General features: G+C 39.4%; 1 protein-coding gene across 1 annotated transcript in view; it reads left to right on the forward strand.

The window, feature by feature from the left end:
- The window catches only part of CEP350 (centrosomal protein 350), a 140078-nt gene that overhangs the window by 57183 nt on the left and 64048 nt on the right, over window positions 1-18847 (forward strand). Inside the window, exons 13-22 of the mRNA XM_084636814.1 lie at window positions 1466-1619; window positions 3384-3547; window positions 4788-4977; window positions 12150-12361; window positions 12743-12906; window positions 13578-13688; window positions 13949-14089; window positions 15440-15576; window positions 16053-16172; window positions 17795-17961. Coding sequence (XP_084492940.1) covers window positions 1466-1619; window positions 3384-3547; window positions 4788-4977; window positions 12150-12361; window positions 12743-12906; window positions 13578-13688; window positions 13949-14089; window positions 15440-15576; window positions 16053-16172; window positions 17795-17961 — 1560 coding nt within the window. The remainder of the gene's footprint in view (window positions 1-1465; window positions 1620-3383; window positions 3548-4787; window positions 4978-12149; window positions 12362-12742; window positions 12907-13577; window positions 13689-13948; window positions 14090-15439; window positions 15577-16052; window positions 16173-17794; window positions 17962-18847) is intronic.

Genomic DNA, 18847 nt, shown 5'->3' on the forward strand with positions numbered 1-18847 from the left:
AGTGCTATGCTACACCTAACTACCTTGCGTTGGGTTTGAGGACCAGAATGTGTTTGATAGCTGACTTCACCCGTTACAGTACCAAACAATTTCTCCATAGAAATCTCCCTAACGTCTCCTTGTTTGTAAGCCGCTTGTATTTTTCTCTTTCCCTCCCCATTCTGTTCATCTGAAGTCCATGTACGCTCATTGGAGCACTGTCCCTTTAAATATACTTCAAATACATGCTATTGTGGACATCTGCTTTCAGTTTGGCATCTATAACTATTTTCAGATCGCTTTGCCAGCTTCTGGGTTGGAAAGCTTTTTTTTTATTAAATAATAAAAGGGTCTTGTTGCTGAGAAAAAGGTAAGTCCTGCCCCTGTTCTTTTTTTTCAGGTTTCTTTAATGTAGCTGGGCAAATGGAGCCAACAGTGGGAGCTGAGCCAGTGGTTGGGAGTATGCTTCCTCCTACCACAGCTCCATTTCAAATCCACCCACCAATCCCACCGATGCGATTTCTTAAGTGAGTTATTTTTAACAAAAGGATCAAGCTTTGTGCCAAAGCTTTACCAGCATTTCATCCCGTTCTCTTCCCATTTCAGTTATTCCTGAAATATGGAATGCATACTGTTTGCAAGATTTGTTTAATCTAGTAATGTCAGTGACTCTATATATGCCAGATTCTCTTCACTCACCAAAATAGTGCTGCACAGTCAGGGGTAGATTACTTCAGTAGAGGGTAGATTTTTTTTTTCCTTTTTTCTTTAACTTCAACTCTTCATATGTAGTCTTATCCAGTGGTAGCTCTGAAAAATAGTTTGGCAGACAACACAGGTAATGAATTGAGATCTTTGTAGCAATCTCTGGTCTTCATAGATTAGGCACTGGTGGTATATCAGTAGGCAGGATCTTTCTTGCTAAGTGAGCAAGTTTGTAGTGTTAATTGCTCTATTTGGTGCCTTGTTGCATATTTTCCAGAATTTTCATGCCAGGACATTGCATTCTATTCTTGTGCATAGCTATTCTGTCCTCTTACCAGTCCACTTAATTGTCCTCTGGCACTTGCTCTTGCCTTCAGATACTGTAGTCATTTGATGCTGAATGTTTTCCACAAGCTAATTTACATTATGTCCTTTTTGATTATTTTTTTCATTCTTCAAAGATGATGGAATTTACTCCCTCTAGCTCTCCAGATGGCTCCACTCCCAAGCATCACGTTATCCAGATAACATTTTTCAAGTGGCTTTTTACTTCAGTATAGAAAAGAGGCAGAATATAGTTGACATTTTGTATTAGACATCCAGTGGCAGTTCTATCATATTCATTTAGCATGCTTCTATTGGGAAAGCATTCTTTCTTACTGAGTACTGATGGAAGTATTTAAGGCCTGCAGTATCATTTCCTGTCATGTGAGCTACATGGAGTTTAGTATCAACTGTCTTTTTTTTTTTTTCCTTTTCTTTTTTCTCCCCCTTTTCACAGGATTAGAGGAAAGGTCAAATGGTGGGTCTCCAGTCCTACGACCTTTACTTCCTACCATGAGCCCTCCAGATAGTGTTGTTTCATATGAAGATGACTTTGTTTCATCACAGGGCAGTGGAACTTTGACAGACAAACCGATTGCTCTTGAGCCTAGGTAATTATGTAGAAACATTTGGAGAAAATTGAAATGAAAAATGATACTGAATTTCTGAGTACTTATAAGCAGCTTCCTTTTTGCATCAAGTAATGTGTGAATATCCCCCAGAAGGGTACTGTTACACTATGCTATCCCATTAGTGAAAAAGACGATTCCTTATAGTAGGATTTGGTAAATAATTTACAGTAGAACCTCAGAGTTGTGAACACCTCAGGAATGGAGGTTGTTCATAACTCTGAAACATTCATAACTCTGAACAAAACATGGTTCTTTCAAAAGTTTACAACTGAATATTGACTTAATACAGCTTTGAAATTTTACTATGCAGAAGAAAAATGCCACTTTTTGCCATGTTAATTTAAGTAAAACAAGCACAGAAACAGTTTCCTTATCTTGTCAAATCTTTTTTTTTTAATTCCCTTTATTTTTAGTAGTTTACATTTAACACAGTACTTTACTGTATTTGCTTTTGGGGGGGGGGGGTCTCTGCTGCTGCCTGATTGCATACTTCTGGTGCCAAATGAGGTGTGTGGTTGACCGGTTCTGGGGTTCATAACTCTGAGGTTCCGCTGTACCTGTGGCCTTACACAACTAATATGTCAAGCCACATGGCCTAGGAGCAAGCAGTGTAGGACAGAGAATTGAGTACTCCTGAGACCTAATCCTAGTTCTGCCCTGACTTCTTATGTTGGCTTGGGCAAGTCACTTATCCCTTCTGGGTCTTGTTGCCCCATTTGTAGAATGTGAGAATAATAGTTCCTAACCTTTCATAGCTGTTATGAGGCTTAATGTTCAAAACTCTTTGAAGATATTAAGCCCTATGTAATTGCCAAATTATAATTTTTTACTGTCTTTTTGTAGTAGTTGTAAACATCTAGAATTTTTTCAAGGTTCCAGTAAGGTTTAGTAACAGAAATTTAAAAAAAAAAAATTCTGATAGAATTTTGAAACCTTCTCTGTAACTGCTTGGAATTCAAGACCATGGCATTCCAGATCTTCCAATTTATTGTGAAAATGGTTGGATTCAAATTACTTGCTGATTTTTTTTCAAAATTTAGCTACATCGAATTTTCCATCTTTGGAGGGATTTGGAGTGGGATAGGGGAGAAGCAATAATCCTATCAACTTGTTGGGGAAGGAGGGCAGCAACAGATGTTTGTCTACAGTTTTTGTGTAGGCCTGAATAAGTGGAAGACAGAGCACATTTTTCATGTTGGTTATATGGCTAGCTGTAAAATGTTCTCTTACAGAAGAAAACAAATATTGCAATTTAGCTTCTAATTTAGCTTCTAATACAACTTACCATCTTTCACATAACACTGTCCCTTTAATTTTTTCATAAATGCATGACCCTGTTGAAAAAGTGTATAGTTCTACAAGTTTATCAATAATATCAGACATCCATGTGCAATCTAGATTTCCATCAACTTCAGGGTAATACATATGTGTATCCAAATCTGTAGTTGAATGCCCATAAAAACTTGTATCTGAAATTATGCAAATATCCATCTTTTGTAATTTTACATCTGGTCTGAAATTCAGTACACTCCGAATCAGGTCTAAGTTCTGAGTGTCCTAGCAACTGCTACCAATTTCTAATACCAAAAGTCACCTTGTTTCTCAAGATGGGTTTGTAATGTGGCAACATAAAATTGGCCCTGATTTTAGTCATCTGTCTCCTCAAGAAAGTCATGTGGATTTCTTGTGGCATGGAATAGGGGAGTTGGGAATCTTCAGCTAGTGTTTTTTGTTCTATGGCAGTATCAGTGGGAGCAGCAATTCCAGCATTCAAGAAGAGCTTCCCAGCAGGAAGTCTCCCCATGAACACCGATCTGTAGAGCTAACGTCCCAGCATTCACCTGGACCCTGGTCTGCAGCATCTTCTCGCTCATCTGGATCTTCTAAAAGGAAAGGGAAAAAGGAAAGTAAGTGCAGTGCCTAGTGTAGACTAACTTTTATCAGATGGTTATATTAGCATATATTGGATTGGTTCTGGGATTATTTAGTGTGACTGATTAAGCATTTTCACTTATCCAGGGGTTGATGGTACAGCATCAGTAATCTAGTATCAGTGTAGTAGGTAGCCTTCTTTACTCTTAACCTTGTATGAAAATGTCTGCTTCCATTACATTACTATTCTAAAGAGAAATCAAATGTCTGTCTTCAGCAGTTACTTTCTCATGCTTTGACCATGTAAGATGCTCATCTGTAACTCAGTCTGTTACAAATTCAGTGAATATTGAAACAGAGTTGTTAATGCTGTTTCTACCAGAAACATCACGATACTGTTTGGGGTGATCCTTTTTTTGGCTTTGTGACATAGTAACTGATAAAAACAAACAGTTGAGAAATTTAATAGTATCATGATAAAATGTGCTATATTAAGCAAACTGTCTAAAAAATGACCTAGCTTTATTTTTTTATATAACCTGAGATTATCCTCAAATTCTAAAATTAATTTTAAAAAATCTGTTCAGCTGCTGTGAAATGAAAATAATGGCCACCTTTTTGTAGCAGATAGCAAACATACAATATATAGTCCATCATTAGGCTATGAAACATCTGTATCTTATGCATAAATGAATAAATATCAAGCCTCTTGTGCTAGTTTCCGTTACATTAGAAACGGAGCAAAATATGATTTGACAAATGGGAAATTAGTTTTATGCTTTTTAAAAAAAAATAATGGACAGTAAGATGAGAATACTAAGTTTAAAATGTGGTTACACTCAAAAGAAATTGTTTCGTTGGAGGTTCCATATTCTCTCTCTGGCTTCTGTATCAGAATTCCTCAGTGTGCAAGTCAAGATCGGAATTTTTCTAACCACCACCACCACAAAAACTGATATTTTCCGTTTAAATTGCCAGTAATTGTGTGTGCAGTTGGGGTTTAGTTGACTATTTTGATGAAGAAAGTGTGAGGCAGAACAGAATTGTCTACTATACAGTCATGACTGTATTGGCTCTGCAGTGCAACAGGTACTATATTAGTAAATTTAAGTAGATGTGATTCAGAACAGGAGCTAGTCTTGAGTAAAAAGGTGCCATATTTATTTAGGCTAGAGAAGGCCTTTTTTAAGTAAGGGAAAAGTCCACTCAATTGTTTCTTTGTAGCTAATAACTGCTGAACTTTGGATTTAACTTTGCTGGTATTATACTTTGTAGGGCTAGAATCTTTCAATGAAAGTTCACACCACTTTCCTGTGGAAGATGACAAAATGCTATCTGAGTCAGAGCGTGTGTCCCAGCAAGCAAAGAAGTCCTTGCCTAACAGCAGAGTTTCTAATAGAGACCATGAGCAGAATGCAAATACTGATAGCACTTTGGAAGAGTTGTCTGGACATTCTTTGATGAGGTAAAGTGGACCTTTATAAGACATGCACATATTACTAGAACTTGGTGTTGAGTTTTAATATGTAGTGTGGAGTACAAGTGCAACCACAGTGTAGAGGTGGAGAAAGGTGGAAAAAGGATTTGCAGCTTGATCTGCTGTTTCAGCACTACACTGAATAACTTTTATACAAAAGTCTTAAATTATAGCCTGGCTCCTGAAAATTCTACCGTCTATCTGGATAAGTTAGTAGTAGTAAATCACAACGTTTACTAGTGAGACACCTGTACTTGGAATAAACATAGTATAAAAAATGCTGTCTGATTAATTTTTAAAAATTAATCAATTTAAAGAAAATATTGAAGCTGACCCTATCGTTCTGAGAGAGGACATAGAGTTTGAATATTATTTGTAGGTTTCTGGCAGCTTTTGTAATGAATACAGCTACTTCGTTTCAGCATAAAAATGGTCCTCGAGATCTTGTCTGTCTTGTTTAACACTCAAAAGGAAACTGTCAACTTCAGTTCTTTGAAATGGACTAGTTTAAAAGAATCAATTGTCTGATGGAATACCCTTTAAATACAATGTTATGAAAACCTTTCAATGTTTGTAAATATTTGATAGTTTTTCTTAGGGCTGTTGATTAATCGCAGTTAAGTCACGCAATTAACTCAAAAAAATGAATCGTGCTTAAAAAAATTAATTGCCGTTTTAATCGCACTGTTAAGCAATAGAATACCAATCGAAATTTATTAAATATTTTGAATATTTTTCTACATTTTCAAATATATTGATTTCAACTACAACACAGAATACAAAGCATATAGTGCTCACTTTATCATTTTTACAGGGCAAATATTTGTAATAAAAATAATACAAACAAAAGAAAATAGTATTTTTCAATTATTATTTAGCTTGTGCATAGTCCTCTAGCCAAGCAATAGCATATTCAGTGGCGTGATGCAGTTCTTCTAGGCCACCACTGAACCTAGTCAGTAGGCATTCATCGACAATGTGTGTCATTGTCTGTCGCGCCACAGCTGCACAAAGGGCTGTCACGAAGGCCCCAGCAATACTGGTAAGCTGCACAGAGACCTTGACCGGTCTGAAATCTGTTCAACAGGGACCATTGGTGATGGGGCAGGTCAAAACTAGGTGGGCGGATTGTGGGGTCGGCAACGAGGGACTGGTTGGGGATTATAACAGATATCCATTCCTCTCGCCAGAGTGTTTCCACCCCTAACATCCTGGCGTGGCAGATGAGACCATAATGGGCGATGTGACAGCAAACGTGCAGCTGGTGATTTTAAAAGGTCATTGTGCAGTGGCAGGCTTGGGCTGACGCGTACTTTCTCCAGTAACTTGCCAGTGGCAACCTCTCGTCTGATATAAGGAGTAGCAATATTGCTCAGAACTGGAAGCCATGGGAGTGGAGTTGGACTCAGGGTGCCAGAAATGATCGGCATGGCAGCATGTAACTGCATATCCACCAGTTTGGTGTGTGACAATCGACTCCATACTGTGCACAGTACTCCGCCACTGAATACGAGGTGGCAAGAGCTGACGTCCCCAGAGTTGGAGCACTGGCACCCCATGACGAACCTGCCAGTTTGCGAAGAAGATTGTAACGCGTCTTAACTTTAGCTGCTGTCTTCTTCAGGTAGGCATAGCAACTCAGTGTGCGATCTAAGGTCACACCTAGATAGACCAGTTCTACTTCATACTTCTGACCATTCAGATAAACATTCAGTTCTCAGGTTGTACTAAACTGTTTTTATGATGCTTGGCTGAAAGCGCCAAGTCTTACAGTAGTCAGCTAACTTTACTATGTCCTGGTTTAAGGTGGCATCAAGCTCGTGAAACGTCCGGGTATGGGTACCGCAACAGATGTCTGCGTAAATGAACTTTCGTGACTCCGTTGTTGGCAGGTCATTGATGTAAAGGTTGAACAGGGTTGGAGAAAGCACAGAGCCCTGGGGTAACCCATTGCTCTTTCGTCTCCAAACACTTGTCTTCTCCCCCATATGAACTCTGAATTGCCTATCACGGAGGAACAGTTCAACGATGCCTGTGACCCAAGGTAGCAGGACCCATGATACCTTCACAAGCAGGCCAGTGAGCCATACCGTATTGTACGCTGCTGTTAGATCAATGAAAACAACACCTGCTTTCAAGTTTCTCTGGAAGCCATTTTCAACAAATATGGTCAGCGCGAGTACTTGGTTGCATGTGCTACGACCTCAGTGAAAACCGGCTTGGTCAGGACTCAAAATTCTCTCCGCTGTAGGACCAAGCACTTTATGCACTGAAGCACACTGACAGTAATGATATGGGACAATAGCTTGATGCTTGACTTGAGTCCTTTCCTGGCTTTAGGAGGACAATGATTTTTGCAGTGCACCGTATCTTCGGTAGCCTGCCTTCACTGATGACCCCGGTGAAGAATTTCACAAACCAGAGCTGAGCACGGGGGCCAAGGTTTTTCAAGAATTCTGGAAATATGTTGTCATAGCCCTCAGCTGTTCCACACTTGATGCTACCCAGTGTCTGTTACAGTGAATGGTTCTGGGCAGCTTCTGATCTGGTGTACATGTTTAAAAGTACGCTATTTGTTCCTCGCTTGTCTTCACACCTGTTTCTCCAAAGGTGCTCTGGCCACTTTAAGTAGGTATCCAGCTACCTGGTTGGGTGACACTGAGGGTCGGCAGAGTGCAGGTGGCTGCTGCGTTGCTCCCAGGCATCGGAGCAGACTCCAACACTTGCAGCTGGAGTGAGTAAAGCTCATCCTCTCGGTCGTCTCCTCCCATCTGGCTCAGTGACCAGCGTCCAATGATTTGATCAGATGGTCAATGACATCTGGGTCACCAGATGCCTCATGCTGCTCAAGCAAGGCAGCGCTCTCCTTGTCAAAATGGGATGTAGACTGGACGGCAACGGCGTGGGATGGCTCTGCAGGCTGCTTTATGGATAGCACCACAGAAGCAACAGTAGGTCTCATTTACCAAGATATGCCGGGCTGGTATTGTCACCACACACTTCTCCAGTGCTTCCCTATATTTTTCCCAGTCAGCCTTTTGGAAGTTCCACCACTTCTTTTTGGAACTCTTGACAACTGGATCAGGATCAGCGATGGTCTGTGTTGCCTGTGTGGAAAGTTATTCAAGACTTGGTATGTTGCTGGCTGAGGATGGCCATGAACTGAACTGACCCAGCACAAGTCAAGAGAATAGTCATGATCCCATCTAGAAGAATGGAACGTGCCTTGCTGCTTAGCATCATGGATAAGGGCAAGGTCATTTTGAGATGCCCAGGCTGCAAGTTGTTCACTGTCAGTTTCAACCTCCTCCTACTCCCAGTGTGTGTGATGGCAGTTGAAGTTTCTAATGTAGACAGCTGGGTGTGGCATGCTTGGTAGAACCTGTTGGTTCCAGCTGACGCTTGGAGGCTTGTAAACATTTGCTAGCCAGATACCGCCAACCTGGATGGTGTCACAGAATTCAGTAGACATCAGTTGAGTGGCATCTGCAATATCGGACCGAATGTATGTGGCTTGGACATGCTTTGGGTGTTCCACATGGCACAAGAGGTCAAAGCCATCAATACTGTAACACCTGGCTTCGGCAGTTGCCGTGTGTGTCCCTTGCAAGCAAATGATGTCGATAGTATGTCGATGAGCAAGAACACTGAGTAAATCACAATTGGCAACCGACAGACCCTCCACGTTAGGTTGTAATACGTGTAGAGCTGGAAGAGGTGAATTCTCAATTTTCAATTCACCTCATACAAGTACCATAGTGCAATCTCTTTATTGTGAAAGTGCAATTTACAGATGTAGATTTTTTTGTTGTTGTTACATAACTGTACTCAGAAACAAAACAATGTAAAACTTTAGCATCCACAAGTCTACTTAGTCCTATTTCTTGTTCGGCCAATTGCTAAGACTAACAAGTTTGTTTACATTTACGGGAGATAATGCTGCCCTCTTCTTATTTACAGGGTCACCTGTAAGTGAGAACAGGCATTTGCATGGCAGTTTTGTAGTTGGCATTACAAGGTATTTACATGCCAGATATGCTAAACATTCGTCTGCCCCTTCATGCTTCGGCCGCCATTCCAGAATACGTTTCCATGCTTATGATGCTTGTTTAAAAAAAAAAAAAAGTGTGAATTAAATTTTTGACTGAACTCCTTGGGGGAGAATTGTATGTCTCCTGCTTTGTTTTACCCACATTCTGCCATATATTTCATGTTATAGCAGTCTTGGAGGTTGACCCAGCACATGTTGTTTGTTTTAAGAACACTTTCACTGAAAATTTGACAAAATGCAAAGAAGGTACCCATGTGAAATTTCTAAAGATAGCTACAGCACTCAACCCAAGGTTTAAGAATCTGAAGTGCCTTCCAAAATATGAGAGGGATGAGGTGTGGAGCATGCTTTCAGAAGTCTTAAAAGAGCAACACTCTGATGCGGAAACTACAGAACCCAAACCACCAAAAAAGAAAATCAACCGTCTGCTGGTGGCATCTGACTCTTGATGATGAAAGTGAACATGCGTCGATCCAAAGCAGTGCGGACCGTCATTGAGCAGAACCTGTCATCGGCATAGATGCATGTCCTTTGGAATGGTGGTTGAAACATGAAGGGATATACGAATCTTTAGCACATCTGGCACATAAATATCTTGCAACGCCGGCTACAACAGTGCCATGCGAACACCCCTTCTCACTTTCAGGTGACATTGTAAACAAGAAGCGGGCAGCATTACCTCCTGATAATGTAAACAGACTTGTCTGAGTGATTGGCTGAACAAGAAGTAGGACAGAGTGCACTTGTAGACTCTAAAGTTTTACATTGTTTTATTTTTGAGTGCAGTTTTTTCATATTCTACTTGTGTAGGTTCAACTTCCATGATAAAGAGATTGCACTACAGTACTTATATGGAGGTGAATTGAAAAATACTATTTCTTGTTTTTTACACTGCAAATATTTGTAATCAAAAAATAAATATAAGGTGAGCACTGTATACTTTGTGTTCTGTGTTGTGTTGTATATTTGAAAATGTAGAAAACATCCAAAAATATTTAAATAAATGATATTCTATTATTGTTTAAGAGCACGATTAATTTTTTTTATTTGTGCGATTAATTGCGATTAATTTTTTGAATTGTTAGACAGCCCTAGTTTTTCTGCCTCACTGTTGATGTTAAGAACAGCCTTTAGGGCACACCGAAGTGCAACATCAAATGTGCTCAGGCTTATCCCTTTTTCTCCTATTTTTTCTTTCTGGTTATATATGTCTACCTGTTGACTCTTCAGATTTAGTTTCCGTTTTGTTGCAGCTACTATGGGTAAAAACCTTCGTGCAGGGGCTGTGAAAGTGTGTGAGTTCTTCTCCCTCACCCCTGCCAGAACATTTCATCAGTGGTGGTGACGTTCCGGTATATGAGACTGGAAGAGCAACTGATCAACAAAACGTTGAAACAGACTCTACGCTGTGGTGTCAAATTTACAAAATAAACACGTGGAAAAATTAGAGACTTTTTTTTCTCTAGAACTTCTTAATTAGGGTAGTCTTAGGTGTTATCTGTAATAATAGCAGGTACAAAATAGAAGTGATTTTCAAATTAACACTGTCCCTTTTAATCTTCATTTCTGTACCAAACAAAGAAAACCCTGGCCAATACAGGCATCTTTCAGTTTAATTTCTGAAAAGGCACCGAAGCTAGCTTTTCTTTTTCCATCTTCACAAAGAGGAATCTGTAAGAAGCTAAAAGAAATAGGCAGACTACCTATAAAGAGCTGTTGCAATCTTTGCCGGTAGAAACCACAAGAATGTGTCTGGTTGGGGTGACTGCATGCCCCCTGATGAATGAGCTTATGACAGTGTTGTGATTTGTGCAAAGATGGGTTGCTGCTCCAAAGGAGTGTAGTGGGGGAGAGAATTTAATACCCATCCTTGCTGCTGTTGCAGTTCGTGTTTCCATTAACCGTGTCATTGAAAATAAAATCTTGTCTCAAATCGCCTTCTAAAAAGACATACAAGTTAGTTTTCATGTGTCTGTTCACTGAGGGCATACAGAGTGATTGTGATGGATTGGCTTAATTTAGTTGAAATATTGAACCCAGTATTGGGTTTGAAAACCCCTGGCCTAATGAGATGATGAAATGGGTTATGCCATTGTTTTGATATGTGTCTGGGAGTCTTCCACTGTTAATCAGTTAAGCATCCACTGTTGATCATCTTTGCTTTCATAATTGTGGAATGTTAACATTTTTGTATGTATTTGAATCATTTTCTGAAAGTTTTTGGAAAGCGATGTACTAAAACTTCCCTCCCCAGGCAGTTTTCATATTATATTTTATTAACTGTTACTATTTAATGCAAATTTAGGACTCTTTGGCATTTGTCTCATTTTGCAAAGGGAGATTAATATTTAAAGGTAACAGTTCTGTCATAGCCACTTGCACTTCTAGAGCATTTCTAAACTGTAAAGAGCTTCTATAATGTCAGGTTCTTCTGTAGGTAAAATTAAGTTCCTGGCCAAGACTTTCAAAACGCGGTGCCTAAAGGTAGACTCCTAAATCCATATTTAGGCACCTGAATGTGGCCTGATTTTCAGAAGTGCTGAGTTCCTATCAAATTCCAGTGAAATTGATAGGAGCTGCTGTATAATCAGGCCCCTTATTCTGCTGGTGCCTAAGAATGGAATTAAGGGGCTAACCTTAGGCACTTATTTTTGAAAATCTTTGTCCCGTGGTACAGAGAGAAGTTTGTATCTATGTGATAATCAAGGAGTCCTATCACCTTTTAATGTAGTTATTTATGTGAAGGATTATAGGGTAATTTCTACAGTAGGTTACTGGCCGTGATACTTTAATGACTGTTTATAAATTTGATTCATATGAGATTTTTCTCTCTGTTTAGAACCTGTAAGTAATCCTTGTTCCTTTGTTATTTATATACTAACTATGCTTGATACTATAGAACGTTATCAAAATGTGTTCCTGTAATGAGCCGCCACTTAAATGCAGGGTAGGCACCTACAAATCATAGGAGAGCATTCCTTTTACATAGTTTGTTCAAATGTAGACAAACAGGGGATTTAGGTTAGTACTATGTAAACTGTCATCCTTGCACTTAAATGTCTGGGGATTGGAGAATACTGATCTTTTTCTGGTTTGATTTTTCTGTCAGTCTCTCAGACAAGGGAAGGTCCCAGAAGACCCCAACCTCTCCCCCATCTCCAGGGTCCCAGAAACTGTCGCAGTTTGACTCTCTAGGAAATACAGCGGAAAGAACCAGGTCCCCTGCAGGCTTTCCTGGGACTACAGCTTCAGGGTTCAAGCCCAATGTACCCATCTCTGACTTGAGCCTGGGAACTAGCAAGACAGGAGCAGCCGTGGCTGGTGAGCTGGCTCCATTCAAGCCCAACTAATACTATAAAACTTCCTTTTTTTTTTTTCTCTCTTTGTATTTATGTATAGTTTCTATGATGCAGGCCAAGGGCTTGTCTACACTTGAAATGATTCAGCTGCAGTGCGGCAGCTGCACTGCTATAGCACTTCGGCACAGACACTCATGTCATCCTAGGTAATCCACCTCCCCAAGAGGCGGAATTCTTCTGTCCATCTAGCGCTGCCTACACAGGGATTTAGGGTGGCTTAACTACATCATTCATGGGGTGTGGATTTTTCACACCTCTAAGCAGCATAGCTGGGTCGATCTAATTTTTTAGTGTAGACCAGCCTAAGTCCTATAAATGTTAAATAGTAAGTATTCTCTTACAGGATCCATGCGCTTCTCTCCTGCTGGTCTCCAGCATCGTTTGTCAGCAGAGCTCAACTACCTGAGTGCCATTGAGGAATCTGTACGGCAACTCTCAGATGTAGAACGAGTACGGGGCATATCACTTGCCCAGCAGGAGAGTGTTTCTCTGGCTCAGATCCTGAAGGTGACTGGAAAAGTTCTTTTACTTGCTTTAACCCTCTTGTTCTGTATTTTGTGAGGAAAAAATAACCAAAGCACTGTAATTGAAATAGTTCTGCTGCTGCTTTGAAACAATCCATAGCTGAGGTGATGCAGTCTTTTTGAAAATGTCCAATATATTTTAAGATCAATACCTGCATCATCTTCCCTCTTCTTCTCAACACACCAGTGGTGAGTCATGAGCTCCTACCATTAGTGTGCCATTGACAGAAATAATTGTTTTTACTTTATATCACGATAAAACTAGAATTTGTTTACTTGCTAGGTTTGATATTTGGCTCTTAGGCAACACAATGTTGGTTGTTCAGGCTGGGTTCTTGGTCTTATTCCGGGTATATCTTGGTTGAAATCTGCTCCTCTTGACAAAATCAGCTACTTCCCAAAGCAGAACAAGCAAACCTTCCAGATTCTGATTTCTATTGTACCCAGAGGGAAAGGGAGGGAAGGGGTACACATAGTTGTCAGCTCCCTCACCAACAAGATATTGGTGCTGGAAGAGAGATTGAAGGTTTGACTTTAGCACAGGAAGCTGCGAATAGAGCAGCATTCTGACTGTCAGTTAGCTACAGTTAGGGGCGGGTTGTGGAATCTAAATGCAGATTCCTTTTCTTAACACTAAAATGTCTCAATCTGTAGGCACAGCAGCAGCGACATGAGAGGGACTTGGCTCTTTTGAAACTCAAGGCTGAGCAAGAGGCTTTAGAGAGTCAAAGACAGTTGGAGGAGGCGAGGCAGAAAGCAGCTCAGGTAATGCCTACCTTCAAAAAATATCAAGTGTGTAAGAGACAGAGCTTTGAATCTGTAAGTAAACCTGTGTCCAGAAATATTCTTAATGTGAAGTCCATGGATGGTCTGGAAAGGGTGAAGGAATTTGAAGTATGACCAAAATATGTCAGACACCAATCTTAATTTCAAACTGATTTTTTTTCTTTAAGGCTGTAAACTCAAAACGAATAGTAATACTACCCACGAAGAGTAATTATAACCTTGCTGTTGTTTCTTTATAGGCCCATGCAGAATCTCTGCAGCATCTGGTCCAGTCACGACAGGAAGCAGCAGAAGCACTACAGGAGACCACATGTAAAATTGCAGCCCAGCAGGTGGAAGCTGCTCTGCTCACCACAGATGCAGCTCGCCAGATCCGTGAGGTGAGATTCTGTATGAAAGACTTGATGAAAATGTTCCATTGCAAAGTTGTCTTGCTACTAAAACATTCACTCTTCAGTGTAGCTTCTTCACCTTTGCAGCATGCTAGTGCTGGAAGGATTTTCAGTAGAACTTCTGGCACTGCTATGTAGAAAAAAGTGAGTGGCCTTCTTATAATCCCCATGCACTCCCCAGAGCATCTTTCTAAGACCATGACTTCCCTTTCTTTGAATCGTTCTTATCTCAGGTTGATGGTTCTGGAGAGAGAGTTTTTGGATCAATGTTCTGAAGAAACTAGGGCAAAACTGAATTGAATGTCCATAGAGTTAAATGGAACATAATGATGTATAGTTAATACCTGTCATCAGTGCACCAAGCACATTTGCTGGGCACACACCATACTTTCCTTTAGTATAAAGGGAGTTACTTTTTCTGACTGTTTTCAATAATGTGCATATATATGTACACAAGAAGACATGATGATGTGATGCAAGTTTATCAGTGTGCGTTTAAGGTTACTACATTACTCACGAATGATGAAGACATGAGCAAGTTATGCAGATCATCTCAACCAAAAATCTTTTATGCTGCCACACTGTCTGTTCTGCGTAAGCTACATATTTTACAGAAAAACTATTTTAGAAATGTATTCAGTAAGTTCTTGAAAAATATTATTGGAACTGATTTTTTTGAACCCATTCACCTATAAAGCCAAGCTTTTAGTCTCCCAATTCTGAACGTACAGACCTCCTGAGGAAGAGGAAAATTTAAAACTAGTAAACCTTGAGTTTCTAAAAGTAGAGTTTCCACATACTTTGATACGTTTGACATATTTTGTGTACCTGATTAGAAACAAGCGCCTTATACCATTGAAAAGAGGAAAGTCCTGGGTTTCTGATTATATAATGCCATTTCTAGTCCTGATGGTTTGCATAATATTGGGCCATAAAATTGGCACTTGTTCAAGACTAGGCGTAGTCAGTGTCACTCATCAGACAAGTGTAATTTTTTGGGAAAGAAGAAAATTATATTTGTGGCAGATTTTGTTTAAAAAATACATCTGTTAAGCTGTCTGGAGTTTTTGAATGTTTGTCTAAGTGAAGATCATTTAGTGAGCAGAGTTCAGGTTAGTTGGCCAAAGTGGTATGATTGATACAGTTTATCACAGGGCTTTTCCCACTCTGTGTGTGTGTGTGTAAATAAAAAATAAATGTACAGAGCAGTCTGCTCCTCTTACTTAGTTGAAATTGATCCTTCTTTATGTGTAAATTATTTGTATATCATGGTGCTGTGTGTTGTGTATATATGCCTGGAACAATGCAGCTGTGTATCAAGTATATTCCTATATTCAGATGACAGAGTTGGCACGAACACAAATCTCAGATGGTGTCAGTGCTCCAGCAGCTCCAATCACCACACTGTTTGACCATCAGCGGCAACATCATTCAAAGTTCATGAAAGAGCTCAGAGATAGAGCCGATACAAACAGGTATTTGACCAATACAACCTCTCACAAACGTAGCACTTTAGGAAAAGCAGTAGCAGTTGTTGTGGTCTCTTGTACTAGTTCTCCCACCATTTTTTAGGGAAAACCATATGGAACTTTAATGAAAGAGCGTTATATAAAGGAGTTCTATGTGGCTATAGTAGATAGATTAGAAAGATTAACTTAGCTTAATGTAAGAGTACAAAGACAGAATTTTTTCCCTTGGTTTACACATCATCTGTTCTGTAAAAGGTTGTATATAAGTGAGAAGTGAAACTGTTTACTCTTTTCATTGGATAGTTTTCATCCTGTTAAGTTTGGTCTGATTTAACTGGCCTATCCTTTTTTAAGTCCTCCATTCTCTTTACTCAACAGACCCTTATTTCTCCTATTAAATTGAAGTAGACTTGTAAAAACCTTTGTTTTTATTCTTTATTCCAAGACAACTCAAATTTATCCAGAACATTTTACTTTGACAGAAAAAATGAATCTGGGGCCCCTTCACAAAGTAAAGAGAAGACAGCTGACTCAAAGCCGACATACTCCCCATTTTTTGATAGTTACTCAGAATCCTCAAGATCCAAGAATCATGATCAGAGGTGAGAAGAGATTAAATTATGCCATCAATTTCTACTTTAAAAGTGTAGTAAAGTAAAAATACATACAAGTGAATCCTCTGGAAAACTGGTATCTATTGGAATTTTAAACTTGAAACTGCTTCTTAATTCCCAGTAGTTGGAGATTGGTTTATCTTGAAGGTTGAAGGTTTCTATCCCTTCCAAAACTTGTTTGGTTTTTAAATATTTACTATTATAACTCTGGATATTAGTGTTATTTATATAAATAATCCTTAACCTAATCTCTTTTTTTTGTGTTTCCTGCTAAATTCTGCTCCTCAAATGAGAACTTGTTGCAATGTATTCCAAAGTCTCGTGGTGTGAAGATATTTTTTTCCGTTTTAAATTTGCCACTGTTTAATTTCATTGAATGTCCCCTTGTTTTTCCTGTCTCATAGAACAAGAACAAACTCCTCTTCTGCCTTCTCTATAACATTAATTATTTTGTATATTTTTTTATCATCTCCCCTTTCTCCCATGTTCCCATTTGTCCTTTCTAAGGTAAACAGTACTAAACTTTTCAGTTTCTCTTTTTATGAGATTTTTTTCCATGTCCCTAATCATTCTTTTGTTGCCTTTCTCTGAAACCTCTCTGGTCCTGTTATATATGTTTTGAGATGGGGTAACTGGAACAGTAAACGGTATCCCTGGTGAAGGCATACCATTGATCTATATAATTGCTTTACAATATATGTCATATTTTGTTCTGTTCTTCATATACCCTGACGTTTGCTTTGTTTTTATTTGGCAATTGCTCTGCACTGAGCAGAAGTCTTCATTGAGCTGTCTACAGGTGCCTAGGTCTCCTTCCTGGGAGCTATTTGCTAATTTAGAACCCAGTAAGGTGTATGAGAACCTTCTGTTAGTCCATCCATTATTCATTATCTTGAATCTGTCAACACTAAATTTAATCTTTCATTATATTGCACATTCTCCCCTAGTTTCATTAGGTCCCTCTAAAGTTCCTCATAGTTGTCTGGTTTGACACACCTAAATAACTTTGTGTCTTCTGCATATTTTATCACCTCATTGCTCACCCCCTTTTCTAGATCCTAGTTTACCACATTGTGGCACCTCACCAATAACTTTTTATCCAGAGGAAAATTGACCACATATTCCAACTCTTAGTTTTCTGTCTCTTAGCCAATTTGTTTTCCCTCTCTAATAATAACAATAAATAATTTAACAAGCTAAAACAAAACACTCCCCCCAAATTTTAAAGACTTGTAAAAGAAAAAGGGAATGATTGGCATGATTTATCGTTAGTACCTATTGCAGGGTAAAAGATGTGCATACTTACAGGCTTGTTTGTTTCCCTGACTATTCCTTTCTATCTTAGACCAGAAGTGAGAACTTCTAGTGTGGATTTCCAATTTAATTAGGCCTGGGATTTTGCAGTAGCCAAACTGTGCTTTTGTTTAACCTAAATATTTTTTTAACTAGGGCTTTTACTCAGTAAGAGATAAGATGAGAATACAAACTACTTTTAAATGTTGAAGGAGTGAACAAGCAGAACTGTCAAATACCTGTGCAACATTTCTATGTCTTGGTTCTGGTGGAGAAAAGCAGAAACAAAGTAAAAAGTGTTTGTTCTTGTTAAATAGTAGCAGCAGCAGCCGGCAGGAGAGTCCTTCAGTTCCTTCTTCCAAGGAGAATGAGAAGAAGCCCTCCCGACGTGAAAAGATGAGCAGCTCCATAGAAGAGCAGGCTCGTACTGGTGTGGATGATTCCTTGCAGAGTGATAGTATTCCATCACTACCAGATGAGAAAGGTTAGATGTATTCTTGATCCTTGGTGAAGCTAGAGGTAGTGCCCCAGAATTAAAGTCTCTGAGATAAGTGGAGGGGGAATGCAAGTGAAGAAAGATGAGCATCTGGACTAAGTGGTGGTGTGTGAAGAGATAACAGAGGATGACGTGGTGGGAAGGAATCATTTAAACTGTTCTGTATTTAGCAGGCAGTTGACTTCATAAGCTGTTCTATTTTCTGTTAACTTAACTGTTGCCAGATGTTCATTTACTTTTATACCAGAATATATGCTGAAGGTCCGATGTTTCAGCTACCATAAAAATGCATTTGTATAGTTTTTTTTAAAAAAATTCAGACTGTGAAGTGGCACTGGGTACCTTCTGTTTGAAGCCTTCATTAGCTAAATAATACTATTAGTTAAAAAATGTCTGATATTCTACTTCATTATAATCTCCAAGGGATGACCACACATTTTTCTAATAGGCTTTTTTTGCAGGATGATAAGTGTAGTTCAGACTAGTATTTTTTATTTTGGCTTGTACATTTTTCACAGTTTTGTCATTCATTCTGTGTGGTAACATTTTTGCCCATTATTTGGCTGAATTATTTCAGTCCGAGTTTCCACACAACACTTTATACCTTTGGTGAAGCTAGATCCACTTCAAAGCCCGTTGTGTTCATTCCAATCATAGAATCATAGAATATCAGGGTTGGAAGGGACCTCAGGAAGTCATCTAGTCCAACCCCCTGCTCAAAGCAGGACCAATCCCCAATTTTTGCCCCAGATCCCTAAATGGCCCCCTCAAGGATTGAACTCACAACCCTGGGTTTAGCAGGCCAATGCTCAAACCACTGAGCTATCCCTCCCCGCCCCATTGTTAGGGGGCTTATTCCTTCACCCACTTACTT

Source organism: Lepidochelys olivacea, assembly GCF_965140295.1.
Source record: "Lepidochelys olivacea isolate rLepOli2 genome assembly, chromosome: 8".
NCBI lineage: Eukaryota > Metazoa > Chordata > Testudines > Cheloniidae > Lepidochelys > Lepidochelys olivacea.